At 34.6% G+C, this 22,292-nt stretch overlaps 2 protein-coding genes across 6 annotated transcripts in view; one reads left to right on the top strand and one right to left on the bottom strand.

The window, feature by feature from the left end:
- METTL21A (methyltransferase 21A, HSPA lysine) overlaps positions 1-22,292 on the bottom strand; it is a 58,613-nt gene that overhangs the window by 13,026 nt on the left and 23,295 nt on the right. The window lies entirely within an intron of this gene.
- The window catches only part of CREB1 (cAMP responsive element binding protein 1), a 38,464-nt gene that overhangs the window by 13,138 nt on the left and 3,034 nt on the right, over positions 1-22,292 (top strand). For 4 of the 5 annotated variants that reach the window (XM_053656202.1, XM_037165965.2, XM_037165963.2 and 1 more), the window contains 4 exons: positions 1,709-1,809; positions 7,468-7,610; positions 11,987-12,169; positions 13,974-14,124. In XM_053656202.1, the coding sequence (XP_053512177.1) occupies positions 1,709-1,809; positions 7,468-7,610; positions 11,987-12,169; positions 13,974-14,124 (578 nt within the window). The remainder of the gene's footprint in view (positions 1-1,708; positions 1,810-7,467; positions 7,611-11,986; positions 12,170-13,973; positions 14,125-22,292) is intronic. The other variant, XM_037165968.2, reaches the window with a different exon arrangement.

Raw genomic sequence — 22,292 nt, 5'->3', positions numbered from 1 at the left:
GCAGAAAGAACAGTAGAGGAGCTAAGGTCCTGAGAAGTATCAATGAAGGCAAATACTTTCCACACACAATACTGTTGAGTCTTGTTATTCCTTGAGATTCTGATCTTCTCTTAAGGCCTTTTCTAGCTCCTTATCTGCTCTGCCTCGGTGAAAGTCTGCGCAGACTACGCTGAGTGGGCTAGATACAGCAGCTGTAGATCATTGAGATACTGTTTTGTGTGCTCCTTTGGTAGTAACTGTAGCATTATTACTGTGCAGAGGCTCACAGACTACATTCAGCCTTGCCCATCTGGACTCCTTAAAATGTTTCTGTTAATTTTTATGTCTTTAAACTATAATGTGGATGAAGCAGATTACTTTATTATAAGTACAGTTTTTGAAGTATTACTAGATTTACCCAATTTTGTTTTAAAATGAGTACATATCTCAAAGCTCTGTTAAAATGACTACTTCCTCAGTAGAACCCTTAGGCTCAGACCATGTACTTAGTGCTTTTGGGATTTCTCAGGTTCCTCTGAATATGTCTTTCCTTACTGCTCTTGCCATAAATTTTGACCTGGAGCTGACCCACATAGACTTGGTTAAGTCTAACTCCCTTTGACACAGCCTCATATGCACCTGGTCCAGGAACGAGCAGGAGGCTCCAGTTGAGTAGACTAGGGAAACTTGGCAGTATAAATCTGACAGACAGACTTGCCTAGGTGAATGAAATTCTGGTCTAAAAGCACCCGTGGGTTTCTGCTTCTGATAAGACTGGTTTGAGATTAGAAGCAGTAGGATTTTGATGCCCGTAAGGATGTCTAAAACTTGAGATGCCAAGTATTGACTCCATTACTTAATAGCTTTGTGGCTTGGGTGAGTTACCTAACTTCTTTGTACCTTAGTTCTTCTACTTATAAAATGGATATAATAATTGTACTTATTCATCACCTAATGTTACTGTATTATTAAATATTAAGTAATATATGTATGTGCTTTAGCAGAGTACCTGGGACATAGTAAAAAATGCTGGTTGCTATTATTATTACTCCATGTAAAATCTTTATCAGCTTAATCTTTATTACCTTTCAGTCCAGAGATACTCTCCAGAAAGGCACAGTTCTTTTTAACTTGAGCGTTTGCTTAATAAGAATTATGGAATGTAAACTTTGAAACGTGTCTATATGTAGTAGAGAGCTTCTTATTAACTTGCTAGAATCAACCATCTGGAACATGGTAGGGTATCACTAATCTTACTTGTACATTTATAAATATACTCACAAGTGTTTACACTGTAGTTAAAGGAAAATATTTGTATAGTCACTATATAGACTCATGACTAAACATTTAGTTGTTTATTCTTTCCTCATGTCAGAAACCTTATTTCACTAGGTAGTCTTGTTCTAACAGCTGTAAGGAAACAACTGACAGATAATGTTGGTGCATTCATGATTGATTACATGAAGTCCTAGAATAGATTGAGCTCAATTTGGGTATCACGAAAGTGTGGTTTTGACAAACTTTTTAGATCCTCTGACTTTTTATAGATGAGTAAATGGAAGAGGAAAGTGATTGGTGTGATTGTTTTTCATTAAAATGTTTTTTAAAAATCTACTGAAGCATGTATAAGGTTTATGTATGTCCTTTTGTAGTTGACTTTTTCCTAAAATTCATAAAAATTTTATGGGAACGAAATTTGATTATCAAGATAGTCCTCCATTCTTTTCAGATTTCAACTATTGCAGAAAGTGAAGACTCACAGGAGTCAGTGGATAGTGTAACTGATTCCCAAAAACGAAGAGAAATTCTTTCAAGGAGGCCTTCCTACAGGTATGAAATTTAATAGTTAAAAGATGTCAGAAAACCAATTAGCTGTTCAAGACCATATGGAAGCTTACTTTTCTTCATCTTGAGTTACTTCTCAAAATAGGTTGAAAGCTTATTGTACAGACTGAGAACACTTCTTACTCTGCACAGTCTTGGATAAACACTGGTTTTTTTTTTCTGCTTATGTTCTTGTAGATTTTGCTGGCAGCTGCTTTTCTGTTCAAAAGTTTGAAATACACTTGATAAGGTTATAGCATTTTCTAGTTACATGAAAGTTCTGAAACTGCTCTTCATCTACTTAGCAACACATTTACAAACCATTTCTTATGCAGTGGTACTTAATGTAACTATTTGTTAATTTAATAGCTGTTTCAGAATCATGCTTTGCTGATATCCCCTAATTTTAAAGGTATACCTTACTGTAGTTTTTATGTTCAGCTAGAGAAGTTGCCTGGTCCATGCCATGCCTCCAAGATGGACCAAAACCATTTTTTTAATATGAATATACTGGCTCCATATTCAATATTTGCAGGAAGAGTAATTCCTTCCACATATCCTCATAAGCTTACTTTACAGTTTAATATAAAGTTCAAACTTACAATATTATTCTTTTTTAGTAGTCTGAATTCTTTTATGTATATTTCTATTTTTCAGAGGAATGGTTATTTTTTTTTTTCTACTTGGCTACTAAGCTAGCCCTTTTCTCTATCCTCACATTTAAATTCAGGATTCTAAATGAATTATCAAATTGATTTTTGAGGTCTTAAGAGATTTTATGTTACCAGGTATGTGTTGTATGCATTTATATTTGTAATTTTGTAAATATAACTAGTTTTAGATTTTAGCTTTGAAGTACATCTCATGTTAGTATGGAATACATTTGATCCTGAAACAAATCCAAATGAGGTATTAAGAAACAAGTCATGTGGCTTCTCTGTATATAAATTCTGGGCAAATCATAGCTGTACACCTTATAAAATATGTGCTTTTTATTGAAAAAAAGTTTTTATTTGCCTTAATTGGCTTGAAGCCTATGTTCCAGCAAAGATTATTTAAATAATAACACCTTAATTGATAATCAAATAGAAGATGCCAGAGACCATGTATATATAGAGAAAGGGCTAAGGGCTATTTCCTTGAAAGGTAATGGTATCCTCCCTTATAGTCCCGGAACCTCCACAGTGGGGTATCATTATTTTGTTTTAAATTTATGAGTTTTAAAAACCTAGCCTCTAAGTCTTGATTATAACAAGATCTCTAAAAAAGTCTTTATCATGTTCTCGTAAGGTCAAAGAAATGGGGACTAATGGATAGTACAAGGTGGAGTTTCATTAGAACAGCCCAGCTTTAGAGTGATTAATTAGTATCCAAAGGAGTCCTTGAAGAGCTCTTACTTAGTTTCATCTGGCTTGTTATTTTTACCACCAGTTTAGCTGAAAAACATAGAAGCCATGCTTTTCAGTTTGCAAATGACACAACCTTAAGGTATTAAATAAGTATTCTAATGGATGGGAGAAGTACTTTGAAAGATCACAGCAGCCAAGGGGAGAAGACCAAAACAAACAGGATGAAATGCTGGTGATAACTGTAACATTTATGATAAAATTAGTCAACGTACAGGATTTTGAATTCATTTTTCTAAAGCAATGTTCACTACTCATCATCAATGAGATGTGTTTGCCAAAAAAGCCAATGTACTATAAGACTGCATTGGTAAAAATCTAGTGTCTCAGTTAAGGGAGGGAATTACAGTTGATCCTTGAATATCATGGGTCTGAAATGTGTTGGTCCACTTATGTGTGAATTTTTCCCAGTGGACCCACGGAGTTCAAACCTGTTTAAGGGTCAGCTGACAGTTGGGAATCCATGTATGTGAGAGATGCCTATAGTTACAGCAGCTTTTCAACTGCATAGGCATTTGGCATCCCTAATCCTCTTGTTGTTCAAGGGTACAATAATGCTGCTGCTCAGATCACATCTGGAATATACTTGAAGAGAAAGTGAACTGTATTTCCAGGGGGAGAATTGACCAAGGTGGTCTGGAAAGAAAAGACTAAGAGGATCACTGGCTTCATGCAGAAGAGAAGTAGATGTATATGTATTGCAGGAATTCAGTAATGGCTTTTAAACTTTTTCAAACCACAATCCATAATAAAAAATATGTACATTTTTTGTTTTTTAAGATTTTTAAAATTTATTTTCAGAGGGGAAGGGAGGGAGAAAGAGAGGGAGAGAAACATCAATGTGTGGTTGCCTCTTGCATGCCCCCCACTGGGGACCTGGCCTGCAACCCAGGCATGTGCCCTGACTAGGAACTGAACCAGCGACCCCTGGCTTCACAGGCCCGCACTCAGTCCACTGAGCCACATCAGCCAGGGCAAGAAATACATCTTTTCATTTCTCTACACACATGCATATAATTATACATATTCATATGTAAAAATGTAGGTATATCTTACATATATGTGAGTGTATAATCTGTACATAGGCATCTGAAAGAAAATTTCCACAAAGCAATACTAACCCTTATCATGGGTAGTGTTCAGCTGTTCTGTTTTACAGTATGTTGTTTGAAACATACTGAATTGTTTTCAAGATCCACATATGGATTGTGACCTCAGTTTGAGAAACATTGCTCTAGAAACAGTCTTACTCAAAAGGTAGTCCACTGACCAGACTGATAAATCAGCATCTGGTTAGCATTGTAGGACTTCTGCCAAGATGGATGCGTAGGTGGAAACACTGCACCTTCTCGCACAACCAAGTTTAAAGACAACAAAGTTTCAGTAACAAAAAACACAGCCGAAACACAGAAAATTGAATTATACGAAGTCCGACAACAACGAACCTTTCAGCCAGACCAGTAAGAGGGGCGAAGCCAGCAGTGGAGTGGGATCGGGCAGGAAAGATCCACTGGACTGACCCAGGTGCGCAGGCAGCCGTGAGTGGATCCCAGGTGTGGAGTAGCAGCCGCGGACCCACTGAGGGTGCAAGGCGGCAGGCTGACCACGGTCACACATTTGCGCGCAGATAAACCAGCGAAGGAGCGAGCAGTGAGAAGTACTGAGAAGGCCCCAGTGGTGGGAAGCAGCAGAGGGGACCGCTGTTGCCCCCCTTTGACCCTACCCCCACATACAGCGTCACAAACCAGTGACCTGGGTGGCCCCACCCCAGTGAACACTTAAGGCTCTGCTCCTCATACATAACAGGCGCGAACAGACCAAAACATGGCTCAAGGAGAACTCAGAGCCCCAGAGCCCATAACTCTAAACAAGGAAGAAATAGCCAAACTTTCAGATGCATAGTTCAAAACACTGGTGATCAGGATGCTCGCAGAACTGGTTGATTTTAGCAATGCAAATTCTTGGGTCTTTCCCCCATATTTCATGAATTATACTCTGGGAATGTGACCTAGGAATCCGTGTTTTTTAAATTAATTATTTTTTTATCCTTACCTGAGGACATGCTTATTGATTTTAGGGAGAGGAGGAAGGGGGGGGAGAAACATCTATGTGAGAAACACCAATCAGTTGCCTCCCCTACACACTCCCAGCTGGGGACAGACCAGCAACGTAGGTATGTGCCCTGACTGGAAGTCAATCCCGCTACCTTTCATTTTATGGGATGATGCTCCAGCCAACTGAGCCACACCAGCCAGGGCAGAATCTGTGTTTTAACATGCTCTTCAGATGGTTGTTTGTATGCTGAAGTGTGATCTGTTGACCAGCAGTCAGTCTACAAGCTGTTTAAAATAGCGGTTTCTCATTTGCAAAGGAATAAAGGAGAAAATCTTACTTACACAATAAGAATAGGAATTTACTAAATGAGAATAATTAGATACGGAAAAGAATAAGTAAGAAATCTTGGAAACAATAAATACAAACTGGGAAATTAAAAAACAAAACAAAACACCAGTAACAAACTGAGGGAAGGGAACTGAGAAGGTAACTCGGAGAACAGATACAGGTAGAAAATGTGAAAAACTGGAGAAAAGTTATGGAGTACATAAAAGTGAGGTGCTTCAATAGAAGGACTTACAGAATTTCCAGAGCAGGAAATTGGAAGAAAGAAAATTATTTAAAGAGACAGTATTTTATACAATACCAGTAAAAGTAATTACATAGTAATTACATATGTGTGTGTGTATAGTTTTGCTTTGTAACTTCTTTTTTCCTGTATTATTTGAAAGACCAATACATACAATAATAATTACAAAATCTGTTAATGAATAAACTATATTTTATGAAGATTTATTATGTGACAATAATAATATAAAAGGGCAGAGCTTGGGTAGACTGTTAAGGCTAAATCATTTAGACTGATTTGTTGGAAATTTAAGATGTTGAAAATTACTTGAGTTAGGGCTTTTTCCTCTCTTCTTTGATTATGTTATTCATTTGAAATATGGTAAGATTTATTTGTTTTTGTTCATACATTATTTTTGTAATTTTTCTTATCCTTGTTGATGTATTTTCTTTTATTTTCAATATGTGAAACATTAACATGATTCCAGAAGTTAGAATTGTGTGTGCACGTGTGTGTGTGCCCAGAAGGACCCCCCTCATTTCTTCTGTCCTTTATCTCTTTGCTCACCATCTCAGTAGATGCTAATCTCATTAAACTGTGGTTTATCCTTTCTTTTTCTTGAACAGATATTCAGGTACATATACATATTCTTTATTATACAAAGGGTACCATGTGTATCTAATATTGGGATGAACTATAATTTATTCAACATTCCCCTGTGTGGGGGTATATAGATTATTTTCCGTTTGTGCTGTTGGGAGTATATCTTAAGGGTAAATTCCTAGAAGACTGCTATGTAAACACACTTTTGTTAGATATTACCAAATTACTTCTATAAGTGTTCTTCTGATTTTATATTCTTAACAGCAAAATCTGAAAGTGTTTTCTCAGAGCTTTGCTAACAGGATATATTGTTATATTTTTTTTAAAAGAAGGATTATTTGTTTGTTTGTTTGTTTTTAGAGGGGGGCAAGGGGAGGAGAAAGAGAGGGAGAGCAACATCAGTGTGTGGTTGCCTTTCACACACCCACCCACCCCTCAAACCCAGGCATGTGCCCTGACTGGGAATCGAACCAGCGACCCTTTGGTTCACAGGCTGGCACCCAGTCCACTGAGCCACACCAGCCAGGCTTTGTTACACGTTTTTTTGTTTGTTTGTTTTGTTTTGTTTCTAATTTTGCCAGTGTGGAAGTTAAAAATTAAAAATCAGTATTTTGGTCTTTTATTCCCCACCAGTTTTTAGAATTTTTTATATATCAGGGATATTAGCCCTTTATATGTAATACAGGTAAACATTTTCTGCTGATGTTGTTGATCATCTCTTGACTTAATTTTTGGTGTTCGTTGCCAGAAGGATTTTTTTCTTTGCTTGCACCTGGATTTTGAATTGCATTCTTTCTTTATATTCAGGTTAAAGAAAAATTCACCTTTGTTTATTCTGGTTCTCATATGGTTTCATTTGACATGTAGATTGTAGATCCCTGGCCCTTTTTTAGTTTATTTTTGTAAATTCTTGTGTTTTAAACTTTATTCCTAAGCAGTAGCAGCTTCTTATCAGTTTTTGGATCTTGTCCTATTATATTTAGCCAGTAAAGATTACTTTATTTTAATTAATAGAATTCTCTGTTTTTCTAGGAAAATTTTGAATGACTTATCTTCTGATGCACCAGGAGTGCCAAGGATTGAAGAAGAGAAGTCTGAAGAGGAGACTTCAGCGCCTGCCATCACCACTGTAACGGTGCCAACTCCAATTTACCAAACGAGCAGCGGACAGTACAGTGAGTAGTCGATATTTCTGTTTCGGAGAGTGAGATGAAAACTAGTTCTCCTGAAAGGAATCGTGGAAGGGCCAACTCTTTTTCTCAGGCTTGCTGTCATTATATTTCCTTTATTGTTCAGTATGCCAAGTTCTATACAGAAGAGTTTTGTTTCCTTTGGGGTTTTAGTTAGGGTTACTCAAGTATGTAAGCCCTTTAGATGATGGTCCTTTGTTTTATGCTGCTGCATGGAGAGTCGTAGAGGTTTTCAAACCACTCCTCGAGGATTTTCGTCTTCACGATGTATGTGATGTTAATGGAGAACATACATTTTTTGAGATAAAGAAAATAATCATTCTTTGATTATGTTTAAGGCCCAAAATGGTCTTGTTATTTACCTGTTTAATACTTCATCTTCCTTCTGGCATTGCAAAGTCTAGCATTTAATGTTTTGTGGTGGGGGTAGAGAGGCTTGGTTGCAGTCTACTAGCACATTCAGTTATCACTCCTTTTAATATGAAAGGTAGTGAAGTGAATATGATAATGAAAGAATAAGGACTAATGAATTAAGTCCTTTTTGGCTCACAGAAAGCAAAGATTTCTTTTGCATAATTATCAGTTTCCATTTCTGTGATATCTCTAACACTTAAGTGTGTCTTAACTTTCACCCAAATCTGTTATGAAGTACTTTTGATTCTGCTTCTGTTAGATAGATGGCATTTGTGTGAAGGGCACTTTTCGTCCTCTTTTCCCAGTATCTTTTTTTCTTGCAAAGTGCCTCACATGTCAGTCTCTTCATTTTGATTTGTTCATTACTTCAGTACTGCCCATTTAATGTTTTCTATCCTCCGTTCATTAATTACAAATCAAATGCAACCATTGAAACTTTTTTGCTGTGTTAGTTTTCAAATTTTCTGGGGCCTATGTCAGAAATGAATAAAAGTTTGAGTTTCACGTTAGTAGTATTTCAGTTATAACTCCAAATTGGTTTGAATTCCAGCTGGATTAACAGATTTGCAAGTAGCAGACTCTTTAGTGCTCTCAAAACAGAAACTTTTGATAGTAAGTAAAAGGAAGGCATTTTTGACTAAGCTTCTTGTCCACTCTGAGTTTAATAAAGTTCTGTCCTCCTTAAATTCTTTGTTGGCAGAGATAAACAGGTATTATCTATAAACGTGTATGTGTGTTTTTTAGCCCTGCATCCAGACAATTTGAGTTGTTCAAGCTGTGTGCTACAAGATGTAGATACATGACCTTTATTTTTTTCCAACTTCAGGCATTAAATCAAAGCACGCCTGGGGGATACAGTATACTTATGTTGGTGTCAGTGACTCAGTGTAGCGATTCTCATTTGAACTAAAAAGCTTATTCCTTTGGCAAGAGGCATATCAGAATCTCAAATAAGGGAGTGAAGTGAAGAAAAGTAGATGTTTAATTTGGTACACCACTCTCCTCCAGCAGCTGAGGATATTACTAATTTTAAAAGGTTAATACTTTCAGATCATTAAAGGTTATTATCTTTATCCCTTATTCTCTGTGTATAAGCACACATGGCCTTAATGGAAGTGACTTAATACTATATTCTTGATTTTCATTAAGAAGCAGTATAATGACTACTCATATACACAACACATTTTTATATTTCTTACCTTATAAAAAATATATATTGTTGTGAAAATTTAAATGGTAGAGGTTCATAGCATTAATAAAAAGTAAACATCTTTTCCATCCCTTCCCAGTAGTAAGAGTTTAAGTATACATCTTTCCATTCTTTCTCATTCCATTTGTACATGCACATGTTATCATGTATTTTTATATAAATGAGACTTACATTATTTCTATACCATTGATAATATATACATATATAGTTTTGTATGTTATGTCTTCAACAGCTATGTTATGTTTTACTTTATAAATAGAACATTTACTTAAACATTCCCCCTACATACACACACACACACACACACACGGAGGTACTGTTGAACATTGAGAACGTTTCTACTATTTCAAACAGTGCTATAGGAACATTCTTATTCGTGTTGTAATGCCTCAGTGGAGTTGCATCCACATAGTAGAATTGTTAAATCAAAGCATATCCTGCCCAATTGCCCTTCCCAATGGCTGGACCAATTTTTGTTCTTCCATAAATTGGTTATATTTTTTAAATTAATACTATTGCTAATTTTATCCATACTTTATTCACTGTCTCCAGTAATAAAGTCTTCTTTGAGACAGTCTATTTTTAGGTAGAAAACATGTATCATTTTGAACTTGATTTTTTTGTCTCACTAAATAAAACAATATATAACCAATAACGTTTTCCTCTTTATTTTGGCTACTGAGAATCTCGGCTAAGTTTATGTTTAATTGTATTCTTTCTGTCTAGATTTTCTGATAGAACTATTGAATACACCTATAGATGCATCAGTCACTTGACTTCTGTGTTCTTATTTTAATGAACTTAGTTGGGATTTTATTTATTTATTTTTAGAGAGAGGGGAAGGGAGGGAGAAAGACAGGCAGAGAAACATCCATCAGTAGCCTTCCTACATGCCCCGATGTGGGACTGAACCCACAACCCAGGCATATGCTCTGACCAGGAATGGAACAGGCGACATTTCACTTTGTGGGAAGACACCCAACTGAGCCACACCGGTCAGAGTTTAATGAATTTTGTTGTGTTGAAAGCTTATCTAAAATTCTTCTGGAATAATCAAATGTATAAATAAATTAAGAAGAATCCATGTTTGATAGGATCGGACATCAGTTTTCAGAGTACTTTCATGTACATTATCTTACTTACTTTTTGCAGCAATTGTATTTTAGTGGCTAGAACCAGATATTTTTATTTTTACAGAAGAGCTAACAGATTCAAATAACAGTTTAGTGATGGAACTTGGACTAGACCCCAGATCTCCTGATATATAGTTTTCTACTTCTTTCTTCCCACCATGAGTTCATTGGTATGTAGCCGAGAAGAAAGCTGTGTGTGTTAAATACAATGAAATTTGCTTATTAACTCTATATGAAAAATTATGGTATGATTTCTTAACCTTCTGATTCTTTCAGAGAATATTAATTATTCTCTGGAAGAGAATATTCCTGGAATATTAATCTCAGTAGTTTTTACATATTCTTTTTTTTTTTTTAGCCTTGTCTAAGATAAGTAAAACTTATGGGATTAGCCAAAGTGAATGGAGATTGTATTTGCCAGTATCTTAATTTCCACAGATACCATTTGTAAACCAGATCATAGCCATTAACTGTTATTTCTTGACTGAACAATAGATAATCAATTTTCCATAAACAGATGACTCAGGATATTAGTTACCAGAGCTAGCTCACAGTTGATTCCAAGTTAATTCCCTTCTAAGAGACAAAAAAATAACATGCTAAGGTCAAACATGTTGACTTATTCAGTTAAAAATCCAGTATGCAATTTTATATGTAATATAATTTTTAGTCACTTTTTGGAAAACTTAAACTCTGACAGAGAGAGTATCTAGAAAAGGATCCAACTGTCTATCTTAATGCTGATACCTGAAGGATCACTTCTTCAAATAAAATAATGATCTGTTTCTCTTTTTTTCTATGTACTCTACCATAAAGGCGAATTCACCTTTTTTTTTGAAATAAAGTGAAATGTCTTTGTAACAGTGAATGAATTACAAAGTATAGTTAATTCGTAAATAATCAATAAAAGACCCTAGATCAGAATGCTTGGATACGTAACTTAGAAATAGCAGTGAGGTATTTTTTTTTCCTAAATGATGATCATAAGCTCTGACTTTAAGCTCCCTGAGAGACTCTGAAAATTAAGTTCCATAGGACATTTCAGTTGTTTCATTGAGTGGACTTTTGTTATAGTTTGTACATTGCTGACAGAGAAAGCATACTACTGAACTGTTTTATTAATTATGCACTAAGATAACCTTTTATTACATGCCTATTGTACTTAGTACATGAAAGTAGAAAAGAAGAACCATATTTCTGACAGTTAAGAAATTTATTTACTTGTGGGACAGCAAATACTAAACAGTTAGAATACTAGGTAGTTAACACTAGAATAAAGGAAGTGTGGGTCACAAAGTGGGGCCTCCTCTGAACCAAGTAACTTTAAAAGGAATTTAATATTTTCTTACTTCTTCTAAAATTGTTAGTAGATATTATTATAAATTACAATGTAGTTTATTGAGTGCATTATATACAGAAATTGGATATGGATTTCCTGAGCAGAAGAGTACTTGAGTGTACCAAATCCTTGTTGGCATTGTTGTTTGCTGCTACACTTCTCTGAGTTCATGTCTTATAAATTACTCTACTTTGAGTTTAGAGTGTTGTAAAAGTCCTATATGGTATTAATTAAACTTGTAACAATAAAATCCATTGGGTTTTAGTTGCCATTACCCAGGGAGGAGCAATACAGCTGGCTAACAATGGTACCGATGGGGTACAGGGCCTGCAAACATTAACTATGACCAATGCAGCTGCCACTCAGCCGGGTACTACCATTCTGCAGTATGCACAGACCACTGATGGACAGCAGATCTTAGTGCCCAGCAACCAAGTCGTTGTTCAAGGTAAGAGAACTCAGGTTTCACAGGTATGGTAAATTCTTTGGAAGGTTTAAATTTTATAAACTCAAAAAAGTAAGTATGATGCTGTAAAACATTGTTAAAATGTAAATTTCTTCACTATAGCTAATATTTTCTATGAACTCTTCCATTATTACAATTGGACCAAAATGTCATGGCATAAAAACAACTATTTTCAGTTTTAAAAATATAACTTCTATTCTTTAACACTTAGAATTTGGGGGTAGGAGAAACAGCATAAGTTAAAGGGAAACAGTGAAACCAGGGTTAGATTCTACATTGAACCCCAAAGACTTGCTCTGTGAACCTTGAGTAAGACACCCTCTCCAAGTGTTTTTTTTCCCCCACCATGTGTTAAATGAGAATTTTACTAAATTATTGACCAGAATCTTTGGAGATTCAAAGTTGTTTTTTCTGCTTTTTTAGTTAAAAGCAATTTATAGCCTCATTTCTAAGATGATCATTTTTTTATTTCAAATGAAAGCATATTCTGAAAAATCTTGTACCAGTACACAACTATAGAAATAGCTTTTTAATTTTTGTTTTATTCTATTTTGTTTCAGGAATCTTTATGGATAGGAGTTAACCATTTTTTAACTATTTCACTATTTTAAGAATATGGCTAATGCCAAATTGAAAATTTGCATATTAAAGAAATAAAAAATGTTTCTAAAATGTTTTCATTAATAATATGTTTTGCCTCTGTCAGGGAATGACAGGTGTGCCCCTTCATTATGGATGAAATTTTTTGAATAATTCTAAAACATCAACTAGAGAGACTCATAATTTATTTTAAAGGGCCCTAATGTATTTACAGAATATATTCTGTTACTGAAATATTTGAAGAAGATAATATTTTGCTTGTTAATGGGAGTAAAACACCTTTTCACTTTACATGCAGGTACTCAAAAATTGTAAAGCAGGATGTCAGTGAATTTGAATTCTGAACGTCAGTTTGAAGATGGTAACATGTTTAGTATATAAATCTTTTCCACTCAAACTACACATTTTAATTGATATTAACAAACATGAATAATTTTATAAGTATAAAGATCTTCAAATTCTCAGATAATGTTAGGTTTCTTGTTCTTAGGTGGGCATATTATTAAGCTGTTTTTAAAAGCAGTTTGACAAGTAGTGTTTGTATTTTTCACAAGTGATGAATCATTTAGTTAGAATAAAACGAGTTTATTTAGTCATTATCATTTACATTAAAACAATGTTTACAGATGATATAATTGGCATCACTTGGTACACTTTCATACTTACAGTTTTGTGTCAATTAGAAATTTATAATAGTTGACCATAATGCTTTATTTTCTCTTCCATTTTGCTATTTTATGAAAAATCATGGTCGTTTTTATGTCGTGGCAAGAGTCTACTTGAAATTTTTTAATATGAATTTACCAATATCAAAGGAAGACATTGAGGACTATATCTAGGAAGATGATCCAAGCTGTGCCCTACTTACCTTTTAGACTTAAGGTTGGTAAGCATGTTAACAGAATAGAACTGCATTCCAATGAAAGATAAATAACCCAGCAGATGTGTATAGGTTAAGATCTCTTTCACCCAAGTGCCTATGCTAATAAACACATTCAGTCGGGAACTATTCTCAGTAACGACCCAAAGAGTGCTGACTCTTTCAACATTTTAGTCAGAATCACCTGTTCCTTTTTTTTCCCCTTTTAATCCAAAATGTATGTTTAGCTTGATGATTGACATCCCTAGTTTTACCAGGTCACAGTGCTTCAGTGTCTTACACCATGTTTCCCATTTTTCTTTCTAGCTGCCTCTGGAGATGTACAAACATACCAGATCCGCACGGCACCCACAAGCACCATTGCCCCTGGCGTGGTTATGGCGTCCTCCCCAGCGCTTCCCACGCAGCCTGCTGAAGAAGCCGCGCGGAAGAGAGAGGTGCGCCTCATGAAGAATAGGTATGTACATTGCATTTGCTGAGATTGGCATAAGTCAGGTATGTCTTCAGATTCTTCAGATGTGTCTTTCACATCTGACAATAGGACCTTTGGGTTGAGGTTTTTTCTGGTAGAATTGATGGGTCTTGCTGCAACTTCATTTAATAAGCAGCACTTATGAGATGGCCAACAGGATTACAGGGCAGTCGTTGATCATAAAGTAATTTTCTTTCATGCATTTTTCCCCATAAGAGATTTAGTGCACAATTTGCTATATATTCATTAGACTCCAACCAGCTGGCTAGGTTATTTAAAAATTGTTTCTTTTCATGAGCATTATATTCCAAGATGAAGAGTTTCATGTACATACATTAAAATGAAATGTTAAATTTATTTACAATATAGTAAACATATTAGGCAAATCCATATCCTAATGAATATTACCTTTACTCAAAATAGTAACAGTTTAGCACCCAAATATTCTTTTGAAAATGGATTGTCTAAGAATACCTTATTAACAAAATCTTAAAATAGAATTAGCCTTCAACAAAATGCTGCAATAAAAATGTTGCATATCAAAAATCTATGAAAATCTACTTCTCATAAAGTAAATTCATCGCTGAATGGTTTTATCATCACAAAACAAAATATTTTTATTTACTTATGTTTACTTTAGTATTTTTCTTTAGCTTAAGAAAAATATTTAAATATTTTTAAATATTAGTTTAGTTTAAATATTTTAAACTAAATTTAAATATTTGGTTTAGGATTTTAATATAGAAATGACATAAGACAAACCAAATAAAATAAAAATAAGGTATATAAGATATAAAAAGTTATAAGATATAACTTTCTATAAAAAGTTATAAAAGTTATAAAAGGTTATAAAAAATATTCCTCTGCTATTTACCCCAAGATTCTTCAAACATGGTAAATAAAGTAAAGGAAACAGATTGAACGTAGATCTGGATTTAAGTTCTGGTTCTGTCCCTTTTGTTGTGGCTATTTCATTGTATGTATGTATTGTAGTTTGTTCATTCACCTTGAAATTTATTTTAGTTGTTTCCAGTTTGGGAGGATTTTGAATAAGTTTACTGTAATCACTTACATGTACATATTTATATGAATTTTCAATTCACTTGAGTACATTTCTAGGAATGGTCTTGCTGAGTGGAATACTAAGTATGTATTTATAAGAAACTGCCAAACTTTTCCAAAGTGACTATACCATTTCCCAAATTAACTTTTGTATTAATTATGAGGTGTGTTAAGGTTTATTTACTGCATATGGACATCCATTTGTCCAGTAACATTTTTTGAAAAGACTATCCTTTCTCTGTTGCCATTGCATTTTTGTCAAAAATTAATGGACCATATTTGTGTGGGTCTGTTCCTGAGCTGTCCAGCTATCTTCATTGGTCTGTGTCTATACCTTCTCCAATATTACCCTGTCCTGGTTACTATTAGTAAGTTTTGAGTTTGCTAATGTGAGTCCTCCGACTTTGTTCTTTTACAGAATTGTTTTAGCTCTTCCAGTTCCTTTGCATTTTTGTATAAATTTTAGAATCAGTTTGTTGATGTCAGTGAGAATGTTTGCTGAGATTTTGATTAAGATTGTTTTCTGTTTATAGATCAAATTGAGAAGAATTGACATCTTACCAGTACTGATTGTTCCATTCTGTGAACATACCATGTGCTGCATTTTTAGCATATAGTCATATACATGTTTTGTTAGATTTAAACCTAAATACTTAGGGGCTTTGGGTTTGGATTTTCTAGGGGGGAGTATTTTAAATGGTGTATATATATATATATATATATATATATATATATATATATATTGTTTTTTAAATTGAAATACTCAGTTGTTCATTGCTGGTATATAGAAATAAAATTGACTTCTCTTTTTAACCTTTTATCTTGTAAGTATTCTAAATTTACTTATTTCTAGGAGCTTTGTTGTAGTTTTTTTGGCATTTTCTACGATCATGTTGCCGACAAATATGGACAGTTTTATTTTTTCCTTCTAATCCATATGCCTTTACTTTTTCTTGCCTTACTGCAGTCTTAAGGACTTCTAATAGGCTACTGAATAGGAATGGTGAGAGGACAGCCTTGCCTATTCTCCTTCTTAGGAAATACATTTGTTTTCTATTGCTGCTTCTCACAAATTACCACAAAATTAGTGGCTTAAGCAGCACAGTTACTGTCTTAAAATTCTTTTGGATCAGAGGTTACCATGGATCACACTGGGTTAAAGTTAAGGTGTCAGCAGGGCTGTGTTCCTTCCTGGAGATTCAAGGGAAGAATGTCTCCTTGCCCTTTCCAGCTTCTAGGGGCTACCTAACATTCCTTGGCTCATGGCTCCACCTTCGAAGTTAGCAGTTTTGTATGTATCTGTGTGTCTTCCTATTGTAGTCAGATCTTCTCCCCTCCTCTCTTCCATTCTTAAGGACCCTTCTGATTGCATTGTGCCCACCCAGGTAATCCAGGAAAATTTTCCTATTTAAGGTCAGCTGATTCTCAACCTTAATTCTATCTGGAACCTTAATTTCCCTCTTACCATGTCGGGTAACATATTCACAGGTTCCACAGATTAAGACTAGGCATTTGGGAAACCATAAATATGATGATAACTGTAGGCTCCTTATAAATGCTCTTTATTACAGTAAGAAGTTCTCTTCCGTTCGTTCCTAGTTCTGTGGGCGTTTTTGTCATAAATGCCATATTTTGCTGTGTATAATGTGTCCTTTTTGGCCAAATTTCTGAGGGAAAAATAAGGATGCACATTATACATTTGAATAACATTTTTACATGGCAAAATATGGTAGTTGTTAAATTTTGTCAAATGCTTTTTCTGAATCTATTGAGGTGAACATAGGATTTTTCTTAATTAGTCTATTAATAGAGTAAAGTATATTGATTTTTCCCCTCAACATTGAGCTGTGAATGCATTCCTGGGATGAACCTACACATGATCATGATGTATTATCATTTTTACATATTGCTGCATTTGATCTGCTAGTATGTTATTGGGGATTTTTACATCGACATTCATGACTGATAGAGAATTTTAGTTTTCTTCTAATGCTTCTGTCTGGATTTGTTATCACAGTAATGCTAGCCTGTAAAATGAGGTGGGAAGTGTTCTCTTATTTCTGGAAGACTTTGTATAGAATTAGTGTTGTCTATTCCTTAAATATTTCGTAGAATTTGCCAGTGATACCATCTGGGCCTAGGGTTTTCATTTTTTGAAAGGCTTTTTTAAAAACTGTGAATTGAATTTCTTTAATAGATAAAGGACAATTCAGACTATATTTTTTCTTCATTGAGACTGGGAAGTTTGATTTTTAAGGATTTGGTTTCTTTCTTTGAAGTTAGTAAAATTATGGACATAGTTGTTTGTTCATAATAGTAAGAATAGTAAGGTATTTCCTTACTATTCTTTCAATGTCTTGGGTCAGTAGGGATTTCATTCCTAATATTGATCATTTGTGACCTCTCTCTCACTCTCATTCTCATTCACTGTTTCACTTTATTGGTGAGTCTAACTAGAAGTTTATCAATTTCAAAAAACCACCTATGTGGATTGATCCATGAGCCATAGTTTGACAAAAAAAAGACATAAAACAGATGGAGAAAGATAAACCATGCAAATAGTAATCTAAAGAAGGAGGAACATTGTCAAGAATAAAGAAGGAGAGTATGTAATGGTAAAAGATCAGTCCTCTTAAGACAGGATTCTACATGTGTAGCTTCAACATACATGAGGCTAAAGCTGATGAAATTAAAAGAACAAATTCTGTAATTATAGTTGAAGACTTCAACACTCTTCTCAGTGGTGATGGAAAATAAATATATGATATAGAAAACCTTAATGATACTATCAACCAACTACACCTATTTATCATTTATATAATACTTACAAATCTAAGAGAATAGAAATAATACAAAGTATGGGTTTTTTTAAATATTTTATTTATTTATCTTTAGAGGGGAAGGGAAGGAGAGAGGGAGAGAAACATCAATGTATGGTTGCCTCTCATGTGTCCCCTGCTAGGAACTGGCCTGCAACCCAGGCATGTGCCCTGACTGGGAATCGAACCACAGTTGTTTGGTTCACAGGCCCGCGCTCAATCCACTGAGCTACACCAGCCAGGGCCAAAGTATGTTTTTGAACCATAAAACATCTGGGGAAATCCCCAGTCTTTTGGAAATTAAATAAATATTAAACATTTCTAAATCTGTAGGTTAAAAAGGAAGTCAAAGGAAATTTTAAAAGTTATTTGACTTGAATGCAAATTAAAATTTGACAGTAATTTGTGGGATGCACCTCAATCAGTGTTGAGATGGAAACTTAACATTAGAAAAGTCTTAAATCACTAATTTGTGTCAAGAGTTAGCAAAGTGCACCCCACTACCTGTTTTTATAAAGTTTTATTGGAACACGGTCATGTTCATTTAATTATCTATTATCATTTTTGCTTTCATGATACAATAGCAGAGTTGAGTAAGTTGTGACAGAACCCATTGGGTCTGAAAGCCTAAAATATTTACATTCTGGCCCTTTACAGTAAAAAGAAAAACAAGAAAAAATTGTTTGCGTTGCTTGGACATTGTCCTAGAAAGCAAAAGGTCAGTGGTTTGATTCCTGGTCAAGGGACCAAAAATGAATGAAAGAGGGAATGAGTGAATAAATGAATGACTGAGTGAATAAATGACTTATTTTAAAAAATCAGTGCAGTTGATAAACTTTTTTGAACTCAAAAGACAATAAAGAAGGTAGTATGGAAGATTTGAAGATGCCAAGAAAAGGAAAGAATAAATGAAACAATTAGTATCACATATAGGCAAACAATTCAGTAAATATAGGGGGAGGGTGTTATGTGAAAGAACTTGTTTCTAAAAATGTGTATCAAATTAATTTCAGAATGTATAGGCCATCTGTTTGTATAAATGCTTGGAATCGTAAAACTGTACAGGCGGAGACATCGGTGATCAATTTAATCTTCACCCCACATCCTCACCAGTCTACTAGGAGAGTCCTTTCACTTTCTTCTTCTCTTAAAAATATTCAGATGGAAATTTTTGAGAAGCTTTAAGAGGCATTCTCTACACTAAAGAGTTCTTTAAATTTTTTGTTTAAAGTTCATTTGAATTTTGTATTTTATTCCAAAATATACTGATGCTTATTTTAATATGAAAGTGCTTAATTACCCTCTGTTCTATCAATTAATATTGGTACTTTAGAATGATATGCCAGGTGTATTTTCTGGTTCTGCATACTCCTTAATATAAAGCTAACGGTCTTGGTTTGGGACAGGTTGATTACTCCTTTGGTTTTAAGCTGATGAACAACCCCTTAAATGGAAAGGGCTGGAAACTATGCAAGTAGTTAATATTGAAGTCAGGATCTAAACCCAAGTTTTCTGACCCTCAGTTTAGAATTCTTGCTAGTCTGACACACTGTATTGAATTGTTATCCATATTTGCTTATTTTAAACTGTGCCTGTACTGAGTGTCATTCTTCATGACAGTGGTCTTCCCATCTCCAAACAAAAAAGCATCATGTAGTCAAATTCAGTTTGGGACATGCTACACAGAGAATTTCCCTTTGGAGAATAGTATATTGAAAGGATCAAAGAGACCTTGCATTGAAGAAATAAAATAAGTTGATTTCCTTAGCCTAGTGTTTTCATTTTTATGAGAAACATAAACAACAGTATAGTATTTTGCATGCATCCCCCCCCCCCCAATAGCTGCAGGTTCTGCACCTGGAGATCAAAAATTTTTTGGAAAAAAAGTTATGTTGTTGCTCTTGTTATTAGACCTATGATAGTTATGTCTGTACTGAATATGTACAACTTTTTCCTTGTCATTATTCACTAAACAATACAGTATGACTATTTACATAGCATTTATATTGTATTAGGTATTATAATTTAGAGATTTTTAAAAGATTTTATTTATTTATTTTTAGAGGAGAAGGGAAGAAAAAGAGAGGGAGAGAAACATTGATGTGCAAGACACACATTGATCAGTGCCTCTCACATACCCCCAACTGGGGACCTGGCCCGCAACCCAGGCATGTGGACTGACTGGGAATTGAACTAACAACCTTTCAGTTCACAGGCTGGCACTCAATCCACTGAGCCACACCAGCTAGGGCCTAAAGATGATTTAAAGTATACAGGAAGATGTGTTTAGGTTATATGCAAATACTGTATTATTTTATATAAGGGACTTAAGTATCCACAGATTTTGGTATCTGTGGGGTCCCTTGATAATGAGGGACAGTTGTACTGATTTGGGTGAGAAAAAGTTAGGAGCTACTTACAGGATCATAGTAGTATAACTTTGGAAACTACCAGTTTGAAAACTTCCTGGCTTGTCTTCTCCAGTTCAGTAGAATGTTGAGCCATTTTTAACTCATTTCCAAAAAAATTTTTCTGCAGTGGATCATACATTTGTCCATAGCTATCATGGACATAAAACATTGGGTGCAGTTTTTAATTCCAAAAATTAGCTTGCATTATAAGAAAATGCTCCCTTTCTTTGAATCGATAGGCTCTATAAGGATGAAGACACTAATGGGATTATAATGGACTTCCATTTGAGTTATCTAGAAATAATAATAGCTAATGTATATGTAACATTGCAAAATGCCAGCCACTATTTAACGCACTTTTTATATATTCCTTTAATTCTCATAAAACTTTTGAGGTAGGTAATATTATCTCTCTTCAGTCAGGAAACTAAGGTTAAATAATTTGCCTGTGGTCACATAAATTGATAAGGTATAAAACCACTTAAAACTAAATCTGACACAGTGAAGGAACTAGTCTTTTAACTGCTGTACCTCACTGCCACTGTGGTAAATGAATGATTGTAAATTGATGGAGGAGGGAACGTAAGACTTAAAACTTGTCTGCTTTCAACTCATATTCATTCAACAATAAGTACCTGCCTTGTGTCAGTCCCTATGTTAGTGATTTAATAGCTTGCTAAAAAATATTTTTTATTACTTCTAATCTGTTGGATTAAAAAATTTATATTAGTTATAAAAAAACAAAATTTGCCATCTTAGCCATTTTTAAGTATGCAGTTTAGTATATTTTAAGTATGCAGTGAAGTATATTCACATCACTTTGCGACAGATCTCCAGACCTTTTCAGCTTGTGAGATTGAAACTCTTAACAAACGACTTCCCCATCCCGCTGTAGTCTTCGGCAGTCAGCATTCTTCTTTCTGTTTTTATGAATTGGACTACTTTAGATACTTCATATAATACAGTTATACAGTATTTGTCTTTTGTGACTGCTTATTTTACTTAGCATAATGTCCTCAAGTTTCATGTTGTGGTACATGGCAGGATTTCCTTTTTTAAGGCTGAATAATATCCCATTGTTTACTTATATACCACGTTTTTAAAAATATATTATCTTTCCATGGATATTTGGGTTGCTTTCCTTCTACATCTTGACTCTGGTGCATAATGTTGTTATGAACACAGGTGTGCAAATCTCTCTTCAGTGTGATGCTCTAAATTCTTTTGGATATATTCCCAAAAGTGGTATTGCTGAGTCATGGTAATCTTGTTTTAATTTTTTGAGGACTTGGTGTAGTGTTTCCTGTAGTGTCTGTACCATTTTACATTCTTATCAACAGTACACAAGTTTTCAAATTTCTTTGCATCCCCATCAGCACGTTATTTGCTATTCGTGTGTTTTATAGTAGCCATCCTAATGGCTGAGAGGTTATTTCTCACTGGTTTTGATTGGCATTTCTCTAACGATTAGATTGATGTTGACAATTTTTTAATGTGCTTGTTAGCCATATGTATATCTTCTTTGGAAAAATGTTCAAGTCTTTTGCCCATTTTTTAAATCAGTTTAATTTGTTGTTGAGTTTTAAGGGTTCTTTGTATATTCTGGATATTAAGTCCTTATTAGATACATGATTTGCAGATATTTTTTCCCATTCCATAGGCTGGTCTTTCACTCTGTTGATTGTGTCCTTTGGTGTACATAAGTTTTTAAGTTTGATATAGTCACATTTTCCCATTTGCTTCCTTGTGCTTTTGTTGTCTGTGCTTTTGGTGGCATAGCCAAGAAATCACTGCCAAATCCAGTGTCTTAAAGCGTTTTTCCCTCTGTTGTCTTAAAGAGGTTGTATAGTTTTTGGTCCTG

Source organism: Artibeus jamaicensis, unplaced genomic scaffold (genome assembly GCF_021234435.1).
Source record: "Artibeus jamaicensis isolate MK-2021 breed Jamaican fruit bat unplaced genomic scaffold, CSHL_Jam_final contig_1015, whole genome shotgun sequence".
Lineage (NCBI taxonomy): Eukaryota > Metazoa > Chordata > Mammalia > Chiroptera > Phyllostomidae > Artibeus > Artibeus jamaicensis.
This window is presented reverse-complemented; position numbering and strand designations above follow the sequence as displayed.